This window comes from Carcharodon carcharias, chromosome 3, assembly GCF_017639515.1.
Source record: "Carcharodon carcharias isolate sCarCar2 chromosome 3, sCarCar2.pri, whole genome shotgun sequence".
NCBI lineage: Eukaryota > Metazoa > Chordata > Chondrichthyes > Lamniformes > Lamnidae > Carcharodon > Carcharodon carcharias.
Genome location: NC_054469.1, coordinates 224,948,544 through 224,971,484, shown reverse-complemented (window position 1 = coordinate 224,971,484; position 22,941 = coordinate 224,948,544). Strand labels below are relative to the sequence as shown.

Here is a 22,941-nt window from a genome sequence, read left to right as displayed (position 1 = left end):
TAAAGCCAGAATGGCTGGTTTAAAAAAAAACTAGCTAATGATCTATTTGCATATGACAATGAGTTAATCGACAACTCCAAAGGGGGTTTCCCACTCGCCTGCAAACCCACCTGGGGGACCCGATGCCACTTTTAGGGGATTTCACTCCCAGCACGCACCCGAGTAACACCTCCCTTTGGCAGATAAAATTCCACCCATGTATCTACCTTTCTATCACCAGTCTAATGCGAAGGAGAATTTTGCTATTTAAGTGTTGCATGTGAAATGCATTCCACCAAAGCGAGGAGATGAAGGCTTCACAAGAGCAGCTAATCAGAATTATCATGTGCCAAGAGATTTCAATACTCTGTTAAATTTTATGAAGCAATTTAAATTAACCTTATTGCGAGCTCTTAAAATATAATTATTTCCAAGATAAGAGTCATAGACTAAGAGGTTGTTCTGCGGATTGCGATCCCACTCACAGCCCTGGAATAAATTAAATAAATGAGGAAATATGGAAGAAGATAAAATTATCTCAGATCTCATATGGTATAATAACCAGCTTTTAAAAATATAAATTGGAATCAGGTCAGTCATTAAAACCTTTATTTGGGCTTAATTCTCAGGGGCTGAGCGTCACTAGCATTTATCATCCATCCCAAATCGTTCTTGAGCATATAGTGGGTCTTCTTCCTGAACCACTGCAGGTCATGTGGAGAAGGAACTTCTAAAGTGTTGTTAGATAGGGGACCCCAGGATTTTGACTCTCCGATGAAGAAGGAACAGCGATATACGTCCATGATAGGCCGCATTGGAAGGGAACATGGGAACATGTGCACCTAGTGCCCTTGTCCCTCTAGACGATGGAGGTCAGGGTTTGGGAGGCGCTGGTGAAGAAGCCTTGGCAAGTTGCTATGGAGCATCCGGTAGATATTGTACACTGAAGCAATGGGCACTGTCACTAGCCAACACTGAGGAGCGGTTAAATAACCTGCCTAGCTCCAGGAAATGCTAACGACTTCAAGCACTGCCTGGAAGGTTGGATGTCAAGGAGGCTAAGGATGTTGGTGTGGGGTGGGGCGGTGTTTATGGGGGAAGGATAGGGAGAGTCCAGTAGGATCCCTTATGGAAAATGTATCATCAAAAATTGGATGAGCTTACCCTTGAACTAGCCAACAGCATTCACAATTGGCACACCATGAAGTAGCTACAGTGTAACACAAGTCAATGAAGGAGCAACCATGGACAGTCCAAAGCACAACATCAGGGGTCATGGTTTTGCATTGAAAATAAACAAAGAGATGTGGAGGGCAATCGTGAGAGCAACTGATGCTGATAAATATCTGTATAAATGTCATGAAATTATAATAATTCTTAAAGTATCATTGAAATTTATCGTAAAGGTAGGTTAATAGTGAGTTTGGATTGTTTCTGTGTGTGTGTGTGTTTGTGTGGGATTTAATTGAATTGGAGACAGCTGATCTGGAGGTTTTTGAGTCATAAACAAGAAGCTAAGTTTGAAATGCTAAATACGTAAACATGGATGAAGTTATAGAATGTGAGGTGTGAGGAAAATTTGCATTTATAGATAAATTAGGTTAGTTTGAATTTCAAAGAGATGGTAAAATGTTACACCTAGCCAGAGGAAGCTAAGCCAAACAGTGTGTTTATTTTTCCCAAAGGTTATTGATAAGATGAGCACTATGAAAGATTTTATTATGAGACGGGGAAAGTTCCAAAGACATACCGGAACAATGGGATTTGCATTAAAAATGGAGAAACCCATATAAAGGAGATGACACTATGTGTCAGAGGAGAAGGCATTGTAAGATCTAACACAAGTATGAAAAGCTCCTGCTTCTGTGCATCAAGTTGCTGTCTACAGGAACTGAAGCTGAGAAGGCTCATTTTGAATATCACTGTCCAGGATATTGTGTTGCTTTGCCTGTTTAAAATCTATTTGTTTTTCTACTGTTACCTTAATGGAGGTGTAACTGGGAGTCAGATTAATTAGGGGTTTTAGGAGTTATTATAGTAGTAGTTTGTAGACTTAAGTATGTGCTTTAAATCTTTTCTTGTGTTAATAAATGTTTAATTTAGTTTTCTAAAAACCTCTGAGGCCACGGTACTCTCATTACTTCTGAATTCAGGTCACTCATCTTGAAATAAAATACAAATTGCAAAACAGTTGTGACCGTGTGATCATGTTTCCCTCGTGGATTTGATCCACCTGCTACGTTATAACAATAAAGAATCCTAGTTCAAAATGCTTCATTATAGGGGCATGTATACTATATGTTTACACTTAGTGGCATGCTTGAAATGACTTCTATTCAGTACTCATAGGGTTGACCAAAATTTCTGGGCCACATGTAGTAGTTACCCTAGTTATCTGAACACAGAAAAACACATGGTACTTACTCCCTCATGCGGTTCATCTTGGTCTTTGCCATGGTGCTGTTCAGAGCTGTAGGTTTCTGGGGCAATGCTGGAGTCATGGTACCGCTGTCTGTAATCAATGCAGAGACACACCATGATGGCTCATCCTTCTCATATCAGAATCCATTGAAGGCAGGGACAGCATTTCGTGAGATGTAGACACTTCAACTTTACCCAAGGTTAATACTGCAGGCATTCATTAAAGGTGAAAACAGAATTACCTGGAAAAACTCAGCAGGTCTGGCAGCATCGGCGGAGAAGAAAAGAGTTGACGTTTCGAGTCCTCATGACCCTTCGACAGAACTTGAGTTCGAGTCCAGGAAAGAGCTGAAATATAAGCTGGTTTAAGGTGTGTGTGTGGGGGGCGGAGAGATAGAGAGACAGAGAGGTGGAGGGGGGGGTGGGGGTGTGTGGTTGTAGGGACAAACAAGCAGTGATAGAAGCAGATCATCAAAAGATGTCAACAACAATAGTACAATAGAACACATAGGTGTTAAAGTTAAAGTTGGTGATATTATCTAAACGAATGTGCTAATTAAGAATGGATGGTAGGGCACTCAAGGTATAGCTCTAGTGGGTTTTTTTTATATAATGGAAATAGGTGGGAAAAGGAAAATCTTTATAATTTATTGGGAAGAAAAAAAAAAAGAAGGGGGAAACAGAAAGGGGGTGGGGATGGGGGAGGGGACTCACGACCTAAAGTTGTTGAATTCAATATTCAGTCCGGAAGGCTGTAAAGTCCCTAGTCGGAAAAAAAAACCCACTAGAGCTATACCTTGAGTGCCCTACCATCCATTCTTAATTAGCACATTCGTTTAGATAATATCACCAACTTTAACTTTAACACCTATGTGTTCTATTGTACTATTGTTGTTGACATCTTTTGATGATCTGCTTCTATCACTGCTTGTTTGTCCCTACAACCACACACCCCCACCCCCCCCTCCACCTCTCTGTCTCTCTATCTCTCCGCCCCCCACACACACACCTTAAACCAGCTTATATTTCAGCTCTTTCCTGGACTCGAACTCAAGTTCTGTCGAAGGGTCATGAGGACTCGAAACGTCAACTCTTTTCTTCTCCGCCGATGCTGCCAGACCTGCTGAGTTTTTCCAGGTAATTCTGTTTTTGTTTTGGATTTCCAGCATCCGCAGTTTTTTTGTTTTTATCTCTGTGTTTAATTGACTGCCACTGCTCTTCAAGAAATGCCTACCTCCTTGAAGAAGTTCTGTTCCTCTCTGCGACAAGATTTCCGGATTTCTCTGTTGCCTTGTTCACCTTCATTGCTTTCCATTTCTCTCCTAGTGTTTGACAAGGTGTTTACTAAAACCCGCTTTCACAGCCATATCTCCTTTCTCAGTGACTGTCTCCGTCTCCGACTTACCCCACATGGATTTCAACTGAAATTCCACCCCTCATGTTTCGAACCCACCCAGGATTACAGGTATCTCCGGGACATAAAACGTTTCTCGGACTGCTGTTCCCGTCACATTCTGAAATCCACTCTCAGTGCCATGCGCCGCCATATGAACACACTCGACCTCTCCCTCCAGCAGCACCGCCGTACCCTTTTTCAAAGCTGCGCGTGCCCCCAGTTTCATTTTATCCTTCGGCTCATCCGACGCCTCAACAAGAAACTTTTTCTCTTTCTCTCAAGTGCTAAGGAACGCAAGCTCCAACAACTCATCGACACCAACACCCATCTAGGACCCTCCACCCCAGCCTGTCCCTCCATCCCCACCCCATCTTCCAATCCCAACCCCAGCCGTGTATTCACTATACCCCCTGACCTTCCCCTCTCCGATGCTGAACGTTCAGTGCTCAGCAAAGGACTTAGTTTCATACCCTTACGCCCTCACCTCAATGAATTTCGGGCTCGGCATGATACTGAACTCTTCTTCCGCCGTCTTCGTCTCCGGGCTCACTTCTTTGGGCAGGAGTCCTCTCCCAGTTCAACGGATCCTTTTACCCATCTTCAATATTCTCCCTCCACCTGGACCCCTCCCTCTGGATTCTTACCTTCTCTCGATCTTTTCATTGAGAACTGTCGGCGCGACATTAGTCGTCTCAATTTCTCTGCTCCTCTCACCCATTCTAACCTGTCTCTCTCTGAACTTACTGCACTCCATTCTCTCAGGTCCAACCCTGACATTGTCATCAAACCCGCTGACAAGGGTGGTGCTGTTGTTGTCTGGCGCACTGACCTCTACCACGCGGAGGCTGAGCGTCAACTCGCAGACACTTCCTCCTACCTCTCCCTGGACCATGACCCCACCACTGAACATCAAGCCATTGTTTCCAGGACTGTCACTGACCTCATCTCCTCTGGGGATCTCCCTCCCACAGCTTCCAACCTGATAGTTGCCCAACCTCGGACGGCCCGCTTCTATCTCCTACCCAAAATCCACAAACAGAACTGCCCCGGTAGACCGATCGTCTCAGCTTGCTCCTGCCCCACAGAACTCATTTCTCGTTATCTTGACTCCCTTCTCTCTCCCCTTGTCCAGTCCCTTCCCACCTACATCCGTGATTCCTCTGACACCTTACGTCACATCAACAATTTCCAGTTCCCTGGCCCCTACCGCTTCCTCTTCACCATGGACGTCCAATCCCTCTACACCTCCATCCCCCACCAGGATGGTCTGAGGGCCCTTAGCTTCTTCCTCGAACAGAGGCCCGAACAATCCCCATCCACCACTACTCTCCTCCGTCTGGCTGAACTTGTTCTCACGCTGAACAATTTCTCCTTCAACTCCTCTCACTTCCTCCAAATAAAAGGGGTGGCTATGGGTACCCGCATGGGCCCCAGCTATGCCTGTCTCTTTATGGGGTATGTGGAACATTCCTTGTTGCAGTCCTACTCCGGCCCCCTTCCACAACTCTTTCTCCGGTACATCGATGATTATTTCGGTGCTGCTTCATGCTCTCGTCAGGACTTGGAAAAATTTATTAATTTTGCTTCCAATCTCCACCCCTCCATCATTTTCACGTGGTCCATCTCTGACACTTCCCTTCCCTTCCTTGACCTCTCTGTCTCAATCTCTGGTGATAGACTGTCCACCAATATCCATTACAAACCCACCGACACCCACAGCTATCTCGACTACAGCTCCTCACACCCCACTTCCTGTAAGGACTCCATCCCATTCTCTCAGTTCCTTCGCCTCCGTCGCATCTGTTCCGATGATGCTACATTCAAAAACAGTTCCTCTGACATGTCCTCCTTCTTCCTTAACCGAGGTTTTCCACCCACGGTCGTTGACAGGGCCCTCAACCGTGTCCGGCCCATCTCCCGCGCATCCGCCCTCACTCCTTCTCCTCCCTCCCAGAAACATGATAGGGTCCCCCTTGTCCTCACTTATCACCCCACCAGCCTCCGCATTCAAAGGATCATCCTCCGCCATTTCCGCCAACTCCAGCATGATGCCACTACCAAACACATCTTCCCTTCACCCCCCTTATCGGCATTCCGTAGGGATCGCTCCCTCCGGGACACCCTGGTCCACTCCTCCATCACCCCCTACTCCTCAACCCCCTCCTATGGCACAACCCCTTGCCCACGCAAAAGATGCAACACCTGCCCCTTCACTTCCTCTCTCCTCACCGTCCAAGGACCCAAACACTCCTTTCAAGTGAAGCAGCATTTCACTTGCATTTCCCCCAACTTAGTCTGCTGCATTCGTTGCTCCCAATGTGGTCTCCTCTACATTGGAGAGACCAAACGTAAACTGGGCGACCGCTTTGCAGAACACCTGCGGTCTGTCCGCAAGAATGACCCAAACCTCCCTGTCGCTTGCCATTTTAACACTCCACCCTGCTCTCTTGCCCACATGTCTGTCCTTGGCTTGCTGCATTGTTCCAGTGAAGCCCAACGCAAACTGGAGGAACAACACCTCATCTTCCGACTAGGGACTTTACAGCCTTCCGGACTGAATATTGAATTCAACAACTTTAGGTCGTGAGTCCCCTCCCCCATCCCCACCCCCTTTCTGTTTCCCCCTTCTTTTTTTTTTTTTCTTCCCAATAAATTATAAAGATTTTCCTTTTCCCACCTATTTCCATTATATAAAAAAAAAACCCACTAGAGCTATACCTTGAGTGCCCTACCATCCATTCTTAATTAGCACATTCGTTTAGATAATATCACCAACTTTAACTTTAACACCTATGTGTTCTATTGTACTATTGTTGTTGACATCTTTTGATGATCTGCTTCTATCACTGCTTGTTTGTCCCTACAACCACACACCCCCACCCCCCCCTCCACCTCTCTGTCTCTCTATCTCTCCGCCCCCCACACACACACCTTAAACCAGCTTATATTTCAGCTCTTTCCTGGACTCGAACTCAAGTTCTGTCGAAGGGTCATGAGGACTCGAAACGTCAACTCTTTTCTTCTCCGCCGATGCTGCCAGACCTGCTGAGTTTTTCCAGGTAATTCTGTTTTTGTTTTGGATTTCCAGCATCCGCAGTTTTTTTGTTTTTATTCATTAAAGGTGAGCTGCTTTCATCCACGCTATGTGGGTGCAGGTCCAACATTCCCAGTTACAACAAATAGTGAATGGAACATTGTCAATGTAAGGAGGAGCAAAGTTTTATTAAATTATGTTTCCCTATGAGTTTTATTAAATTATTTTTATCTCAGATGTCACATGAGATATTTGCCTTTATTCGCCAAGGTATAGAATATACGAGCAGGATGGTAGTGCTGGAACTGTGTAAAACACTAGTTAGACCACAGCTGGAGTACTGTGTGCAGTTCTGGTCACTGCACTATAGGACAGATATACTAGAGAGGGTACAGAGGAGATTTATGAGGATGTTGCCTGAACTGGACAATTTTCATTATGAGGAAAGATTGGATGGGCTGTGATTGATTTCCTTGGATCAGAGGAGGCTGAGGGAAGACCTAAGTGAAGTGTATAAAATTAGGAGGAGTCTAGATAGATTGGATAGGAAGACCCTATTCTGCTTGGTTGAAGGGTCCATTGTTGGACGGAATAGCTATAGGGTAAGATTATTTTTTCCTTCTTTGATGGGATGTAGGTATCACTGGCAAGGCCAGCATTTGTTGCCCAGCCCTACTTGCCCATGAACTGAGTGGCTTTCAACCATTTTAGAGGGCAGCTAAGAGTCAACTGCATTGCTGTGGGTCTGGAGGTCACACGTATTAGGAGGTTCAGAGGGGATTTGAGGGAAATCGTTTCACCCAGTGGGTGGAGGAGAGGCAGAAATCCTCATAACATTTAAAAAGTATTTGTACATGTGCTACTTTGCTGAGCAGGCATCTGGTAAAGGAAGAAACTGGGACCAGCCTGCCTTCAATGTCAGTTTATTCACAAAACCCAGTGTAACATAAGTGCAGACTACTTTCTACACAGTTCCCCCTCCACCCCTCCAGTGGGAATGGGAATGCAGCCGTCAGTGGTGGAACTATTAAAATTGGGGATGTGTAAGAGGCCAAAATTGGAGGAGCACAGATATCTCAGAGGGTTGTGGGGCAGGATGAGTTTTTAGAGCTAGGGAAGGGATGAGGCCATTGCAGGGATTTGAAAATGGGGATGAGAATTTTAAAATGGAGACGTTGCTTGAGCAGGAGCCAATATAGGTCTGTGAGCACAGGGGTGAGAAGGGAGCAGGACTTGGTGTGAGTTAAGGCACGGGCAGCAGAGTTTTGAACGAACTCAATTTTCTACAGGGTGGCAGAAGGGAGACCGGCCTGGAAAGCATTGGAACAGTCAACTCTAAAGGTAGTCAGCGGCAAAGCCCACTGTAACTCATCAGGCAATTTGTTGGGTGGGGGGTGGGGGGGAAGATAGTGGGAGGTAGAAGAGATGGTGGCATAGTCTCTGGGCTAGTAATCCAGAGGTCCAAGCTAATGTTCTAGGTACATGGATTCAAATCCCATCATGGCAGCTGGTGGAATTTTCAATTCAATTAGTAATCTAGAATTGAAAAGCTAGTCTCAGTGATGGTGATCATGAAACCATTATTGATCGCAGTAAAAACCCACCTGGCTCACTAATGTCCTATAGGGAAGGAAATCTGCCATCCTTACATAGTCTGACCTACATGTGATTCCAGGCCCACTCTTAACTGCCCTCTGAAATGGCATGGCAGGCCACTCAGTTGAACGGCAATTAGACTTGGGCAACAAATGCTGACCTTGCCAGCGATGCCCACATCCCATGAAAGAATACAGAAAAAAAAAATGTATCGACCTTTCCGAATGTTTCAGGTAGGATCTGGGTCTCACTGAACAATCTACTTGACCATATGTTTGTTGAATAACTGTTACATTGTTGAAGGCTCTTCCCATTTTTATCCTCATCCTCACCACCTTCCATGACATGCTAAGAGCTATCGACCTCTTCAACAACAACAACTTGCATTCGTATAGCACCTCTAATGTTGAAAAATTTCTTCCGGCGCTCCACAGGAGCATTATCGCTCATTGTTACCTTCTAACGGACTGGCAAGAGGTGTAATTTGAGCAGTGCAAAAGGTAATGATTTATGTTCTCTTCCACACATCTGACCCACCCAGCCTGTTCCACACAATTTTGATACATCCCAATACTTACACTCCATCCCACCCAAAACCATGCAATCTCCTGAGAGAAACAAATAAAAACCAAATTAAAAACCCAGGCCAAGTTCAAAAAAAAAGGTCTAGGAAATTCCTCTCTGACTCCCTTCGATAAAATTCAACCAACCGAGATCGGTGGACTGGAATGACCACTAGCTGTGGACTCGATTTGTTACCATCTAGTTCAAGACAAGACCTGGCTTTTTTAAGCTGCAAGGAGATGGTTTATACATTTCTTAAATTATTTTGGATTCTAAGGGTGGGATTTTCCAGCCCTGCCCCTCTTTTTGGATGGGCCGCTAAATCTCCCTTGGAGGGTCCTGCCACAATGGGGCCGGAAAATCCCGGCCTTAACCTTCCTCTTTCATACAAGTTATAGAATAGTTACAGCACAGGAGGAGGCCATTCGGCCCAGTGAGTCTGTGCCAGCTCCCTGCAAGAGCAAATCACCTAGTGCCACTCCCTTGCCCTTTCCCCGTAGCCCAGCATATGTTTTCAGTTCAGGTGATTATCCAGTTCCCCTCTGTAAGCCATACTTGAATTGAGCCTCCACCGCTCTCTCAGGGAGTGCATTACAAATTTTAACCACTGGCTGTGGGAAAAAAAAAGATTTCTCGTGACGCTTTTGATTCTTTTGCCATTACCTTAAGTCCTCTGGTTCTCAATCCTTGCATCGAAGGGAATGGTTTTTCTCTATCCACTCTGTCCAAACCCATCATGATTTTGAACACCTTATCAAATCTCCTTTTAACTTGCTCTTCTCTAGGGATAACAGCCCCAGCTTCTCCAATCTAACCATGAGGCTAAAGTCTCTCATCCCTTCCTGGAACCACCTCGTGAATCTTTTCTGCACCCTCTCAAATACCTTCACATTCTTCCTAAAGTGTGGTGCTCAGAATTGGACACGGTACTCCAGTTGAGACTAAGCTTCACCATAATTTCCTTGCTTTTGTACTTCTATGCCTCAATTTATGAAACCCAGAATCCCATATGCCTTACTAAGCACTTTCCCAACCTGCCCTGCCATCTTTAGTGATTTGTCCACAAAACCCCCCAGCTACCTCCGCTGCTGCACCCCTGTAGAATTGTGCCCTTCATTTTATATTGCCTCTCCTCATGGTTCCCACCAAAATGTATCACTTCACATTTCTATGCATTACATTTTATCTAGCAAGTGTCCACCCATTTCACCAAACCTCTTGAAGTCTATTACTATCCTCCTCACAGCTCACAATAAGACATAGGAGCAGATGTAGGCCATTTAGTCACAAATAGGGATTCAGGCTTCAGTAGCTTGTACACAGACCAACTCTTGCAACATATTTTCCAAGAGGTACAGGGCTACTTTTAATATTATTTGTTTATCATGTTTACACCTATCATTATTTTACTCACGCTTTTCTCAGATTATAAAAAAGAAACGCTTGCATTTATAAAATACTTCCAATGTATTTTACAGCTAATGAGGTATTTTTTGACATGTAGACACTTTTGTAATGTAGGAAAAATGGCAGCCAATTTGCACACAAGTTTCCACAAACAGTAATGCGATAATGATCTGTTGATCTGTTTTTTTTTGTGTGATGTTGGTGGAGGGACAAATGCTGGAGAGAACTTCCCTGCTTCTATTTGAAATAGTGATCACATGCCATCCACTTGAGAGGGGGCAGGCAGGGCCTCAGCTTAATGTCTGATCTGAAAGAGAGTGCCTGCAACAATGCAGCACTCTTTCAGTACTACACTGGAGAGTCAGCCTAGATCTTGTGCTCAGGGGACTTGGAGGTCTTACTTTTTTATCATTCATGCAATGTAGGCATCAGTGGCTAGGCCAGTATTTATTGCCCATCCCTAATTGCCCTTGTTCAGAGGACATTTAAGAGTCCACTACATTGCTGTGGGTCCAGAGTCACATGTAAGCCAGACCAGGTAAGGTAAAGACAGCAGATTTCCTTCCCTAAAGGGAAATTAGTGGATGGGTTTTTACAACAATGGCTTCATAGTCATCATTACACTTTTAATTCTAGATTTTTATTGAATTCAAATTCCACCATCTGCCCTGGCAGGATTTGAACATAGGTCCTGAGAGCTTTACCCTGGGTCTCTGGTCCAGCAACAATACCACTACACCATCACCGCCCCATGCAGTGGATAGCACCCCTGCCTCTAAGTCAGAAGCTCTGGGTTAAAGTCCCACTCCAGGACTTGATTGACAAGGAAAGTGCTTTCGTAATGTGGCCAAATAGGTTGATTATCAACCTGTAAATTCTTCCAACATGCACAAGACAGGTGGTAAGAGTGGGAATCTCCTTGTCAGCCAAGCTTGATGCGGAGTGGTGCCCCTCAAGTTGTAACTTCTGGCTTCAGGCTAGCGACCTGTTCCAGGAAATACGAGCTGCAGAAACAGACAGAAGCATGTGCTTCATCTGCCTGGTGTTTTCACTAGACATGGGAAGCCTTCTATGTCTGAGATGGCACTTGAACCCATGACCTTCTGACTCTAGAGGTGAGATGTGCTCGCCACTGAACCAATCATAGCATTATAGAGGACAGCAATTTATTTGTCTGCCACCTACTGAAGCTGAGAAAATATTAAATTAACTGCGTGGATATGAGCTGGCCTTCTGCTTAAGGTGAAATATGTTACATTTTGTTCTAATCTTCAGTTCTGATATTCCAACCAGACAATGGGGATACCTGAATGTAATTGTTTATGGTGGAAGGTAGACTTTGCGTGTGGTATTATTTATGTCATCCATTCTACCTGCTGTTCAATGTTGGAAAGACCTTTCCTTAGAATAAAACCTCATAAAATCAACCCAGAGAGTGGCCAAAAGGAATAATTGTTGGCTTTGCAGTGGACAAGAACAGCCACAATAAAGACAAGCTGGCTCTAAATTTATGCAAAAAAATTCGCAGTATGAAAACCTGACTCTCTCTTTAAGTGTCAGAAGTTAGATCTCCAACTTAGAAAGCATATGAATCTTACAGAATACAATAAATGAATCTGACAGTGAGATGTCCCCCGGCTGAGAAGATAAGGTTTTCAGCTACTGCTGCGAAGCCCTTTGGGATGTGAAAGGTTCCACATAAATGCAAGTTTTTTTTCTATGTTCTGGCACTGGCTATATATAAGTGAAACATTACTGAAGTGCAGTAAAATGTACCTAATGGTTCTGTGAAAACTGGTGCCTCTGGTCATTTTATGGTGTCTCAAATCCAGCTGTCCAAGAAACTGGACATTTTTAGAATGTGCCATGCATCAATCTTATTTGAGTAAGATTTAAAAAAAATCTTACCTGGACATTTCAGCTCGGTGCTGCATTGGTGCAATGTGGCGCTGAACTAATGTACTTCATGGTACGTGTGCCGGTTTATTTCCGTTCTCCGAGTGACCCTTGACCCCACCCGACCTGGCATCACCCAAGACGCACAATGGCCCAAACGTTAAATTCGGCAAGATCTGAAATCTGGCGCAGCCTGAGACCCGGGGTCAAAGCCGGTTTTGATACACGATACCTGTTCTTACTTCCATGCACTTGCTGAACATTCGCAGTGTTCAGTTAAACTGAGGCTTTGAAGTTTTTTTTATATTTGTTAAGACTAGCAGCAGGAAGAACCAGTTAGTGCTGATGCTTCCCAGAATAAAAGTTCAAGTTTCTTTCTGATCTCTGTTGATGATGCTGCCATTTTGGGGTCAGCTCAGACCCTTTGACAAGGCAGACGCTGGGAGGCTGTTTCCCCTGGATGAAGGATCTAGAAATAAAGTCGAAGGATACAGGGGTTGACTATTTAGGACTGGGGTGAAGGCAAACATCTTCACTCAAATAGGTTGTGAATCTTTGGAATTCTTTACCCCAGAGAGCTGTGCATATACTCAAAATAAAGATCGATATCGTGGACACTAATGAATTCCAGGGATATGGGGATAGGGCAAGAAAGTGAAGTTGATGTAGAAGTTCGGCTATAATAGTGAATGGAACAAACTCGAGGGGCTGAATGGTCTGCTCTCCCAATTACCTGTAACTGGACTCAATCTTTCAGGTTTCTCTCCTTTGCATCAAAATTGTCAGTCATCTGGCATCCCATGCAGTGACATTTTGTGTCACATTCATAAAAGAAAGATAGATGTTTTGTTTCACTGCTGTGAATTGGCAATTGGGGGGAGTGGGGGGGTGGGGGGGGCGGTGGAAGGGGAAGAAAAAGATTGCCTCGTTTAAAAAAAGCTAGAAATCCAGGTGAAATGCTACAGGCTGCGTTCTGTGATAAAGCATAGGTCGGAAAGAATACGAGCACAAAACAAGAAAACAAAGGGAAGTGGTTAAGTCAGACAAGCTTGCGTTTTAATGAGCTGATGGCCAGGTACTCCCAATGGCAAGTGCTGCTCCCGGGAGTTCCGAGGGAGAGTCATATTGAAGTCAAAACATTAACTCTGTTTCTTTCTCCAGAGATCTGCTGGGTCCGCTGAGATTTCCAGAACTTTCTGTTTATAATGCTGCTCTAGGGGAGCACAGCTCATGAATGTCAAGGCCCACAAAAATTTTTTTCTTCTTTAGATCAAATGAATGGAAAAGCAGACACTTGGGACCTACAGATTCCTGTTTGGTGCTCCCTGTGAGCGCCCGATCTTGGGATGCTTTGTAAAAGTCGTGAATGTAGACCCTGAGGAAGAGTGATGACTGACTGCCACCATTTTGAGATGCAAAGGGTATTAAGGGATATGGAGTCAAGGCAGGAGTGTGAAGTTAGGATACAAAACAGCCATGATCTCATTGGACGGTGGAACAGGCTCGAGGGGATGAATCTTGTTCTGATGTGTTTTTGCTAAGTGCTGCAAAGAGAGACCTCACGTAGGGAATGGAGCCCTTCTTGGTTCTTGGTTTCAAAAGGACGAATGAAACTTTACGGTAAGGCTTGGGTATGACTGTATAATGATGAAAAGAACACAGACACACACACACACACACACAAACACACACAAACACACACACACATACAAATACACTCTCACACACACAGGCACACACAAGGATGCAAACACCCACACACACACACACGTACACACACGCACACATAAGAATGCGAACACATACACACTCCCACACACACAATCACACACATAGAATCACAGAATCTTAATGGCACAGAAGCAGGCCATTCGGCCCATCATGTCTGCACCAGCTCCCCAAATGAGCACTTTGACCTAGTGCCATTGCCCTGCCTTTTCCCCATATCCTTGCACATTGTTTCTTCTCCAATAATCATCTAATGCCCTCAATTGAACCTACCTCCACCATACTTTCAGGCAGTGCATTCTAGACCCGAAACACTCATTGTGTGAAAAAGTTTTTCTCATGTCACATTTGCTTCTTTTACAAATCACTTTAAACCTGTGCCCCCTCATTCTTAATCCTTTTATGAATGGGAACAACTTCTCCTTAGCTACTCTGTCCAGCCCCTTCATGATTTTGAACATCTCTATCAAATCTCCTCTTAACCTTCTTCTTTCCAAGAAGGACAGTCTCAACCTCTCCAATCTATCCTCACAGCTGAAGTTTCTCATCCCTGGAACCATTCTTGTAAATCTCTTCTGCACTCTCTCCACTGTGTTCATATCCTTCCTATAATATGGTACCCAGAACTGTACACAATATTCAAACTGAGGTCTCATGAGTGTCTTATATAAATTCAGCATAACCTCCCAGTTTTTGTACTCTATGCCCTTGTTAATAAAGCCCAGGGTACTATATGTTTTATTAACTGCTCTTTCCAACTGTCCATGTTCTTCCTACCAAAATGCATCACCTCACACTTCACACACACATAGACACAGACACACAGACACACACATGCTTACACTCCATGCTTATATGGAACTACAGTGGAGTAAAGCAATTTAAGCTTGAGCTGGGTTTGGTGTAACTGAACTCTGAACTAGAATTTTTTGTATTTATTAATGAGATGTAGGTGTTGCTGGCAAGGCTAGAATAAGAGGGTGGCGGTGAGCTGCTTTCTTAAATCATTGCAGTATGAGTGGTGTGGGTATAACCACAATGCAGTTAAGGCGGGAGTTCCAGGATTTTGACCCAGAAATAGTGAAGGAACGGCGATTATAGTTCCAAGTCAGGGTGGTGTGTGGCTTGGAGGGGAAATTGTAGGTAGTGGTATTTCCATGCATCGCCTGCCCTTGCTCTTCTGGATGGTAGAGACCGCTTGTTTGGAAGATGTTGTTGAAGGAACCTTGGTGAGTTGCTGCAATGCATCTTGTAGATGATGCACACGGTAGTCACAGCGTGCCTAATAATGGAGGAAGTGAATGTTTAAGGTGGTGAAAGGGGTGCCAATCAAGCGGGCTGATTTGTCCTGAATGGTGTTGAGCTTCTTTGGAGCTGCACTCATCCAGGCAATTGGAGAGTATTCCATCACACACCTGACTTGTGTCTTGTGCATAGTGGATAGGCTTTGGGGAGTCAGGAGGTGAGTTACTCGCCGCAGAATTCCCAGTCTCAAACCAGCTCTTATGGCCACAGTATTTATATGGCTAGTCCAGTTCGTGTCTGGTCAATGGTAACCCCCAGGATATTGCTAGAAGTGGATTCAGTGATGGTAATGCCATTGAATGTCAAGGGGAGATGGTTACATTCTGTCATGTTAGAGATGGTCAATGCCTGGCACTTGCGTGGCGTGAATATGTTGAGAAAGACGAGAAAACAATCAGTTGGTTCCTAATGGTGTGAATGGTTGTCAGGAAAGAAATGATTACGGTGGAAAATGGTTGTTTTGTTACTCCTGTGTTTGACGCTGAACGTATTAGTCTTGTTAGTTAGGAGAAATACAGATGAGGCAAGGACTCACTTAATGATCTGCCGTCTAGGACATCCTCCATGCATCGTACCAGAGCCTCAACATCTGTGTCCTGAAAGAACAAGAACACAGTAAGGATAATCCACGGACAACATCGCAGACAGACAGCTGACACATGCTGGATAACCTATTGATTACTGTAATGCTTTTCATCCAGTCTGCTTAACAATGTCTGTTTGCAAAAGCCATTACTTGCAGACATCTGTTAACCTATGAATTATTGCAAACCTTGGGCAGTTTGGTAAACATTATTACAGGAATATGTTTCATGTTCATTGTTACTAGTAAGATTTGTTACAGATATCAGCTTATTGAAAAATGCCAATTAGTCTAAAAATATTCATCTCATTCGCTAAGTGTTAGAAAATTGAATCCCAATTATGTCTTATCTCCAATGGCTGAAATGTCTGATTAAGGGGACTGAGTATGTTTCCTATCTAGCTGCTCATTGTAGAAATACATTAACAGACAAAATACCTTTCCAGAGAAGGAATATTTCTCGCTAGGTTTTAGTCAGCTGAGCTTCAAATAAAAAGAGGATTTAACACTGGAGTTGAAGCTAATATATACATCCACTTGCACTGGGAATTCGTTTTAGAGTTTTAATTAAAAACACATATAATGCAGCAATAACTATCAACTAACCAGGGATATCATTGCAATTTATAATTGCCTCTTAGGAAAGAAATAAAATAGAACAGATTTTTTTAATATAAATCTAGGATAAGTTCTGTGACATTCTATTTGTTGAAAGGGACTGTGATTCACAGGTAAATCCCTTCACTCTAAATCATCTAATATGTTACTGTGCTCAGAGCTTCACCCTCTTCAAGCGTCAGCCTTGGTTTTTCTGCCTCCGAGCCACAGTGTTCTGGATTCAAAACCCACTCCAGAGCTTGAATATGAAAATCAGGGCTAACCTTCCAGTGCAGTATAGAGGCAATGCAGCCCTGTCATGAATGCCATCTTTTGGATGAGACTTTAAACTGAGGTCCATCTGCCCTCACGGGCGGATGGAAAACACTCCGTGGCACTATTTTGCAGAAGGGCAGGGGACTTATCCTTGGAGTCCCGGCCAATATTTATCCCTCAATCAACATCACAAAAACAAAAAGATCTGATCATTATCATTTTGCTGTTAGTGGGATCTTGCTTTGTGCATTTTGGCTGCTGCAGTTCCCAATTAAAACACTTCAAAAATACTTCATTGGCTGTAAAGTGCTTTGAGATGTCCAGTCGTCATGAAAAGTCCTACATAAATGCAAGTATTCATTTTCTCACTTACATTCCTTTTGTTTTACCATTTTTAGTTGTAAAACAACTATTACCCACAGAAGAACATAAGAAATAGGAGCAGGAGCAGGTAATACAGTTCCTAGAGCCTGCTCTAACATCCAATAAGATCACAACTAATCTTTGGCCCTCACTCCGCTTTCCTCCTGCTTCCCATATTCCTTGATTCCCTGAGAGGCAAAGGATCTATCTATCTTAGTCTTGGATATACTCAACAATGGAATATCTACAGCTCTTTGGGGAAGAGAATTCCATAGATTCATAACCATCTAAGAAACTTCTCCTCAACTCCATCCTAAATGACTGACCACCCCCCCCACCCCCCACCCCCCGACCCCACTGCCCACCGCCCTTATCCTGAGACCGTGCCCTGTATTCTAGAATCCCCAGCCAGCAGAAACAATCTCTCAGTGTCTACCCTGTCAAGCTGCTTCAGGATCTTGTATGTTACAGTTAGATCACCTCTCATTCTTCTGAACTCCGGAGAATAAAGGCCCAGTTTACTCCGTCTCTCATCCCAGGGCAACCCTCTCATCCCAGGGACCAATCTAGTGAACCTTCGCTGCACAGCCTCCAATGCAGCTCTATCCCTCCTTAAATATGGAGACCAAAACTGTGCGCAATATTCCAGGTGTGGTCTCACCAAAGACCTGTACAACTGTAGCAAGATTTCCTTACTTCTTGTACCCCAATCCCCCTTTTATGACTTCCATCATGACACAAACTGCTCTTCCTTCCTGTTCCTATTTCTCTCCCCACTCACCTCTCCACAACAACTTAGGAACATAGAAACATAAGAACAGGAGTTTAGCACCTTGAGCCTGTTCTGGCAACCATGAGATCATGTTTGGTCTACGGCTATACACTACCCAGATATTTGCCAGATATTGCCGGGTGTGATATTTAGATACCAAATGGAACACTACTTGCCTGCTCATAGGTTTGGAGAGTGGTGAATTCTGTTTCCTCCTCTGATTCTCTCATCTCTAGATTTTCATCAGAGCAAGATTCAAAATCATCTTCATGATAAAATTCTTCAGCTGTTTCTGGATCTTCGGGGATCTCTAAACAAAAGGTTAAAACACATAGCCCACAAGCTTTCAATTAGCCATTCATGGTTGCCTCGTCACCCAAATATACTTTAATTCTATTAAATTAGATTTATATCATGGACAGATCAAGTGCTTTGGGATGAATAATCAGCCCAAGAAGATTTCCCACTTTTGCCCAAGTCTACTGAATCCAAAATTGGAGTCTTCCAGTGGAAATAACACTCCATCAATCAGCAAAGTGCCAACATGTAAATTTGTTTCAGCATCACACTGTGTTTCTTTCCATTTTGTCTTTGATTTTTATTAATGTTGAGCTTGCTCAGATCTTGAGCTTCATTATAACCTGATCTCATTGAAGCTGGAATAGGATTCCAATAAGTAGCTTCACTGCTGCAGAATGTTTGGATCCAGAGATTCTGGGGGATTGTACTCTAAGGAGGAAAAAAGGTCTTGCTTTACTTTAGTTAATATTAATTTGATGGTTCTAGCTTGTGACTAATTGATGTGGTGGTGTTCTCATAAGGTTGAAGAGTTGTTTGTAAGAGTGTTGCAAAGTAAAAGATAACTTGCACTTGAATGGTGTCTCATAACATATCACAGTTACTTAATTACTTTTGAAGTGAAGCCTATTTGTGCACAGCAAGGTCCCACTGACAATAAATGGGATGGATGACCAGTTAATCTGGTTTTCATAGAATGGCTGAGGCAGAAATATTGGCCAGGGCACCTGAAGAACTCTTCCTTCTTCTAAAATTGCCACAAGGCCTCCTGTATCCACCTGAACAGGTAGCTAGGGTTTCAGTTCAAAATTGCACCCAAAAGACTTCAACTCAGGCAATGTATAATATTCTTTCAGCCCTGCATTGAAGTGTCAGGCTATACTATGGAGCCAAGTGCTGAAGTTAGATTGAATTCACAAACCTTCTAATTGTAAGTAGTGTTTCATCTACTAATTGAGCCAAGTCAGCTTGTATCTACATTTCTTATGTTCAATTTTTTGCAGTATGAGCTTTATTGTAACTATTTCCTTAGTTTAAAATGGCCTTCTCTACCTTAGATCAGAGGCATGAACATAAATATTTGGATGAACTGTGTTTGAATGGTATTACAAAACTTGAATCTTGCTGAAAAGTGAGACATGTTGCCAAAGCTTTTCGTCTTGCACTCATCAGGACAAATGCAAGAATGTCAAATTTCAAATGATCGCAACAATTCACACTACTGGCAAAAAGAGTGCTGATTGGCTGGCCAGTTGACTCTGATTGGCCAATGTGTTTCCATGCAGAAAGCAATGGGGAACTATAGGCTCCCCAAGCTCCTGAGTAATTCAAAAAGGGTGAAAGGTTTGAACATATTCCTTCTGTTTGCAGAGAGCATCTCCTATAGTATAGGTTATTGTGATCATTTGAAATTTGGCATTCTTGCATTTGTCCTGATGAGTGAAAGATGAAAAGCTTCAGCAACATTTCTCTCTTCTCAACAATACTGAATGGCCATTATTTAATTTTTAGAACCTGCATGTCATGATCTTGTCACATGATGCAAATACTGCATCATCACCTTTGTATTTTTATTAAACCTTTAATGTAATTGTAAAATATGCAAACATATGTGTACAGATAAAACAAAGAAACGGTGACCTCGTTTCTTCACCTGGGTCAATTTGAATGGAGGTTAACGTGCATTTGGTGCCTCATCTCTATTGATGTTAGCAGTTAGCAAACTCTGGTGTGGAGTTTTCGCGATTTTGTGCCACTTCTCTCAATTGAATCTGGTTGAAATTGGCCAAACCAGTGTGTAAGATTGCAGAAACTCAATCTTAGGTAGTGTCAATCATGCCTCCACAATAATTTGCACTGGTTTGGCTGATTTCAACTAAGTTCATTAGATTAAAGCAGCATTGGCCAGAGAAAATGGTGCACACTGGTTCCTATAGTCCTGTGTTTAACGGTGAAAAGGCTTGGGTACTGAAGCCTAAACGTACACCTTACTGAACTCAAATTTAATATCTGAAGCTAAACTGAAGGTCAGTAAGCTAAAGCGAGCTCCCCACCTCCCCCCACCCACCCACCCCCCACCTCTCCAATTTACATATTCAAGTCTTTACCTAACATTTATGAAGAACTTTGTGGTCAAATTAGCTTGAAGAGTGCTCGATGGATGGTAATTTTCTTTTACTTCCTTCTCTTGACAGCTGTTTTCATGAGCTAAACTTATCCTCATTAGAAACGTCTGACCAGGGAGCCAGTGGGGAAATAATTAAGCAGCTGCAAAATTCTTCAGAAAAAAGACAAGAGGATCGAGCAAAATGACCTTTGTGGGAGGTCGAGTGTTGACTGAGTTTTCACGGTCTTTCACGTGGGGTTTAGAAATCATTCGTCTGAAGCTGGATTTTGCCCATGAAACTGGCCCCACCCACAAAACTGCCTCTACCAACCGCACCCCCCCACCCACCCCCCCCCACCCCCCACCCCCCACCACCACCCCACCCCCAGATTGAAGTAACAAGGATGGCACAATTCAATCAATTGCTGTGGCCTCAGTTGGTAGCACTCCTGCCTTAAAGTCACAAGGCTCTGGGTTCAGGGCTTCAGGGCTAGAGCACAAAAATCAAGACAGATGCTCCAGTGGAGTGCTGCAGTGTTGGAGGTGCTGTTTTTCAGATGAGGTGCTAAACCAAGGTGCCATCTATCTGCTTGGGTGGAAGTGAACAAAATTCCAGCATACTATTTTGAAAAGTGGGGGAGATATCCCATGTGTCCTGGCCAATAGTTATCCCTCAATCAGCATCACAAAAACAAATTATCTGGCCATTACCAAAAACAAATTATCTGGCCATTATGAAATTATCAAATTATCTGGCCATTATTACTTTGCTGTTTGTGGGAGCTTGCTGTGCGCAAATTGACTGCCCATGTTTCTATATTGCAACAGTGACTATTCTTCAAAAGTACTTCAATGGTTGTAAAGCAATTTAAGATGTCTGCTAGTTGCGAGAAGTGCTGTAAAAATGCTTTCCTTTTCCTATTTTCCGTTTTAATTGTGCCTGTTCAAGGGGGCTCTTCCAACTGAGTTTTCTTAGTTGTCCAGGCACTAAGGTGCAATTTTTTTTTTACCTATTGAGAAATATTTAATTCACTAAGAAACTGACTACTGTACACCATTAAACAAATAAATGGCTCTGTATCGTTTTAAGTTACCTTCACTGATTTAAAATTAAGTCATTCACGAAAGGTGGACTGCGGTTAAAAATGTCTACTTTTTGTGATAAACCCATTTTCAGCTTTATTAATCAAACTGCACCAGCTTACCCTCTTAAATACATTGGGAAGTATGTTTTATGCAGAACATAAAAGCGCAACTGCCTTCTGTTACACTGACCCATTGCACAGGTTCATGGAAGACTGTATGTTATTGATTACGCAAATATAATTTTGGCAGAAACTTGAATTGTAATCTAACCAACTCAATTTTCAAGTACATGTTGAGTGCAATTTCCTGTTTGCACCCAAAGCAGAATCTTGAGACCTGTGAGCCCCTACTGCACGCTTGTTGCAAGGTGACCGAGCTGGTACTTTGGATAGAGTAGTTCAGCAGACACTTCTTAGGTGGAACACATTTTGTTTATTTACAAGGTACTCAGCAGCTACTAATGTGCTTCACTTCCACACCAAGCCCTATCTCCATACTTCTGACTACCCCTACAGACTACTGACCACTTATCAACGGCAGAGTTAGCCCACACTACTCCACAATTGGTTACTATTGATCATGTGATCTTCTTAAAGGTATACTACACGTTAGATAAAACCATAGTTACCACAAGAACCTTTACACCCATTATACCCTACCACAGCTAATTATTAATAGTCATCAATGGGAGCATTTACACTGTACACACACATTTGGAGCACTGTGGTTTGATTGCTATCCTGGCCTTAATGTGGACCACTAGCTTGATTATTGTAGTTGAGGGTAAGGTTTTGGTAACTGGGCTGTTGCTCTATTACAACCTACACACGATCATGTTATGATAGCCGTATTGGATTAACTTCTGGGTCATTTGTCCCTTCCGACATTCTCCGTAAAGTTTTTCTCTTTGTGTTTAAGGAAAAACTCAGTGGAGATTGAAGCATAGAAACTTAAGTGGATCGTAACACTATCTGAAAACTGAGCAGACTCTTTGATAATGGTGGTAGAGCAGGGTGAGAGGCCGAGGAGTCTGCTGTCAGTTCTCGTCACAGAGAATTTCTGCTCTGCTGTTTGATGGAGGAGCTTTTTGCTTTGGAATTTTATCAAAAAAATATTTTAGTTAAAATATAGATTGTAAAAAACAATTGTAAATAATTGGTGGGGATGGGAGTGGGGGTGGGGGTGGGGGGTGGTGCAGGTATAGTAGTATTGTCACAGGGCTAGTCACCCAGAAGCCCAGGCTAATGATGTGGGGACAAGGGTTCCAATCCCACCATGGCAGCTGGTGGAATTTAAACTCATGTAATAAATTTGGAGTATAAAGCCAATCTCAGTAATGGTGACCGTGAAACTATCATCGATTGTAAAAACCCGTCTGTTCACTAATGTCCTTTAGGGAAGGATATCTGCTGTCCTTACACCTGGTCTGGCCTACATGACACTCTAGATCCACAGCAATGTGGTTGACTCTTAAATGCCCTCACAAGCCACTCAGTTCAAAGGTAATTAAGGATGGGCAACAGATGCTGGCCTT

General features: G+C 43.3%; 1 protein-coding gene across 1 annotated transcript in view; it reads right to left on the bottom strand.

Moving 5' to 3' along the window:
* Positions 1 to 22,941, bottom strand: part of nek11 (NIMA-related kinase 11) — a 362,055-nt gene that overhangs the window by 35,438 nt on the left and 303,676 nt on the right. The window contains exons 14-18 of the mRNA XM_041184028.1: positions 18,085 to 18,227; positions 15,858 to 15,922; positions 15,433 to 15,447; positions 9,914 to 9,936; positions 2,404 to 2,470 (exon numbers count right to left, since the gene is read on the bottom strand). Coding sequence (XP_041039962.1) covers positions 2,404 to 2,470; positions 9,914 to 9,936; positions 15,433 to 15,447; positions 15,858 to 15,922; positions 18,085 to 18,227 — 313 coding nt within the window. The remainder of the gene's footprint in view (positions 1 to 2,403; positions 2,471 to 9,913; positions 9,937 to 15,432; positions 15,448 to 15,857; positions 15,923 to 18,084; positions 18,228 to 22,941) is intronic.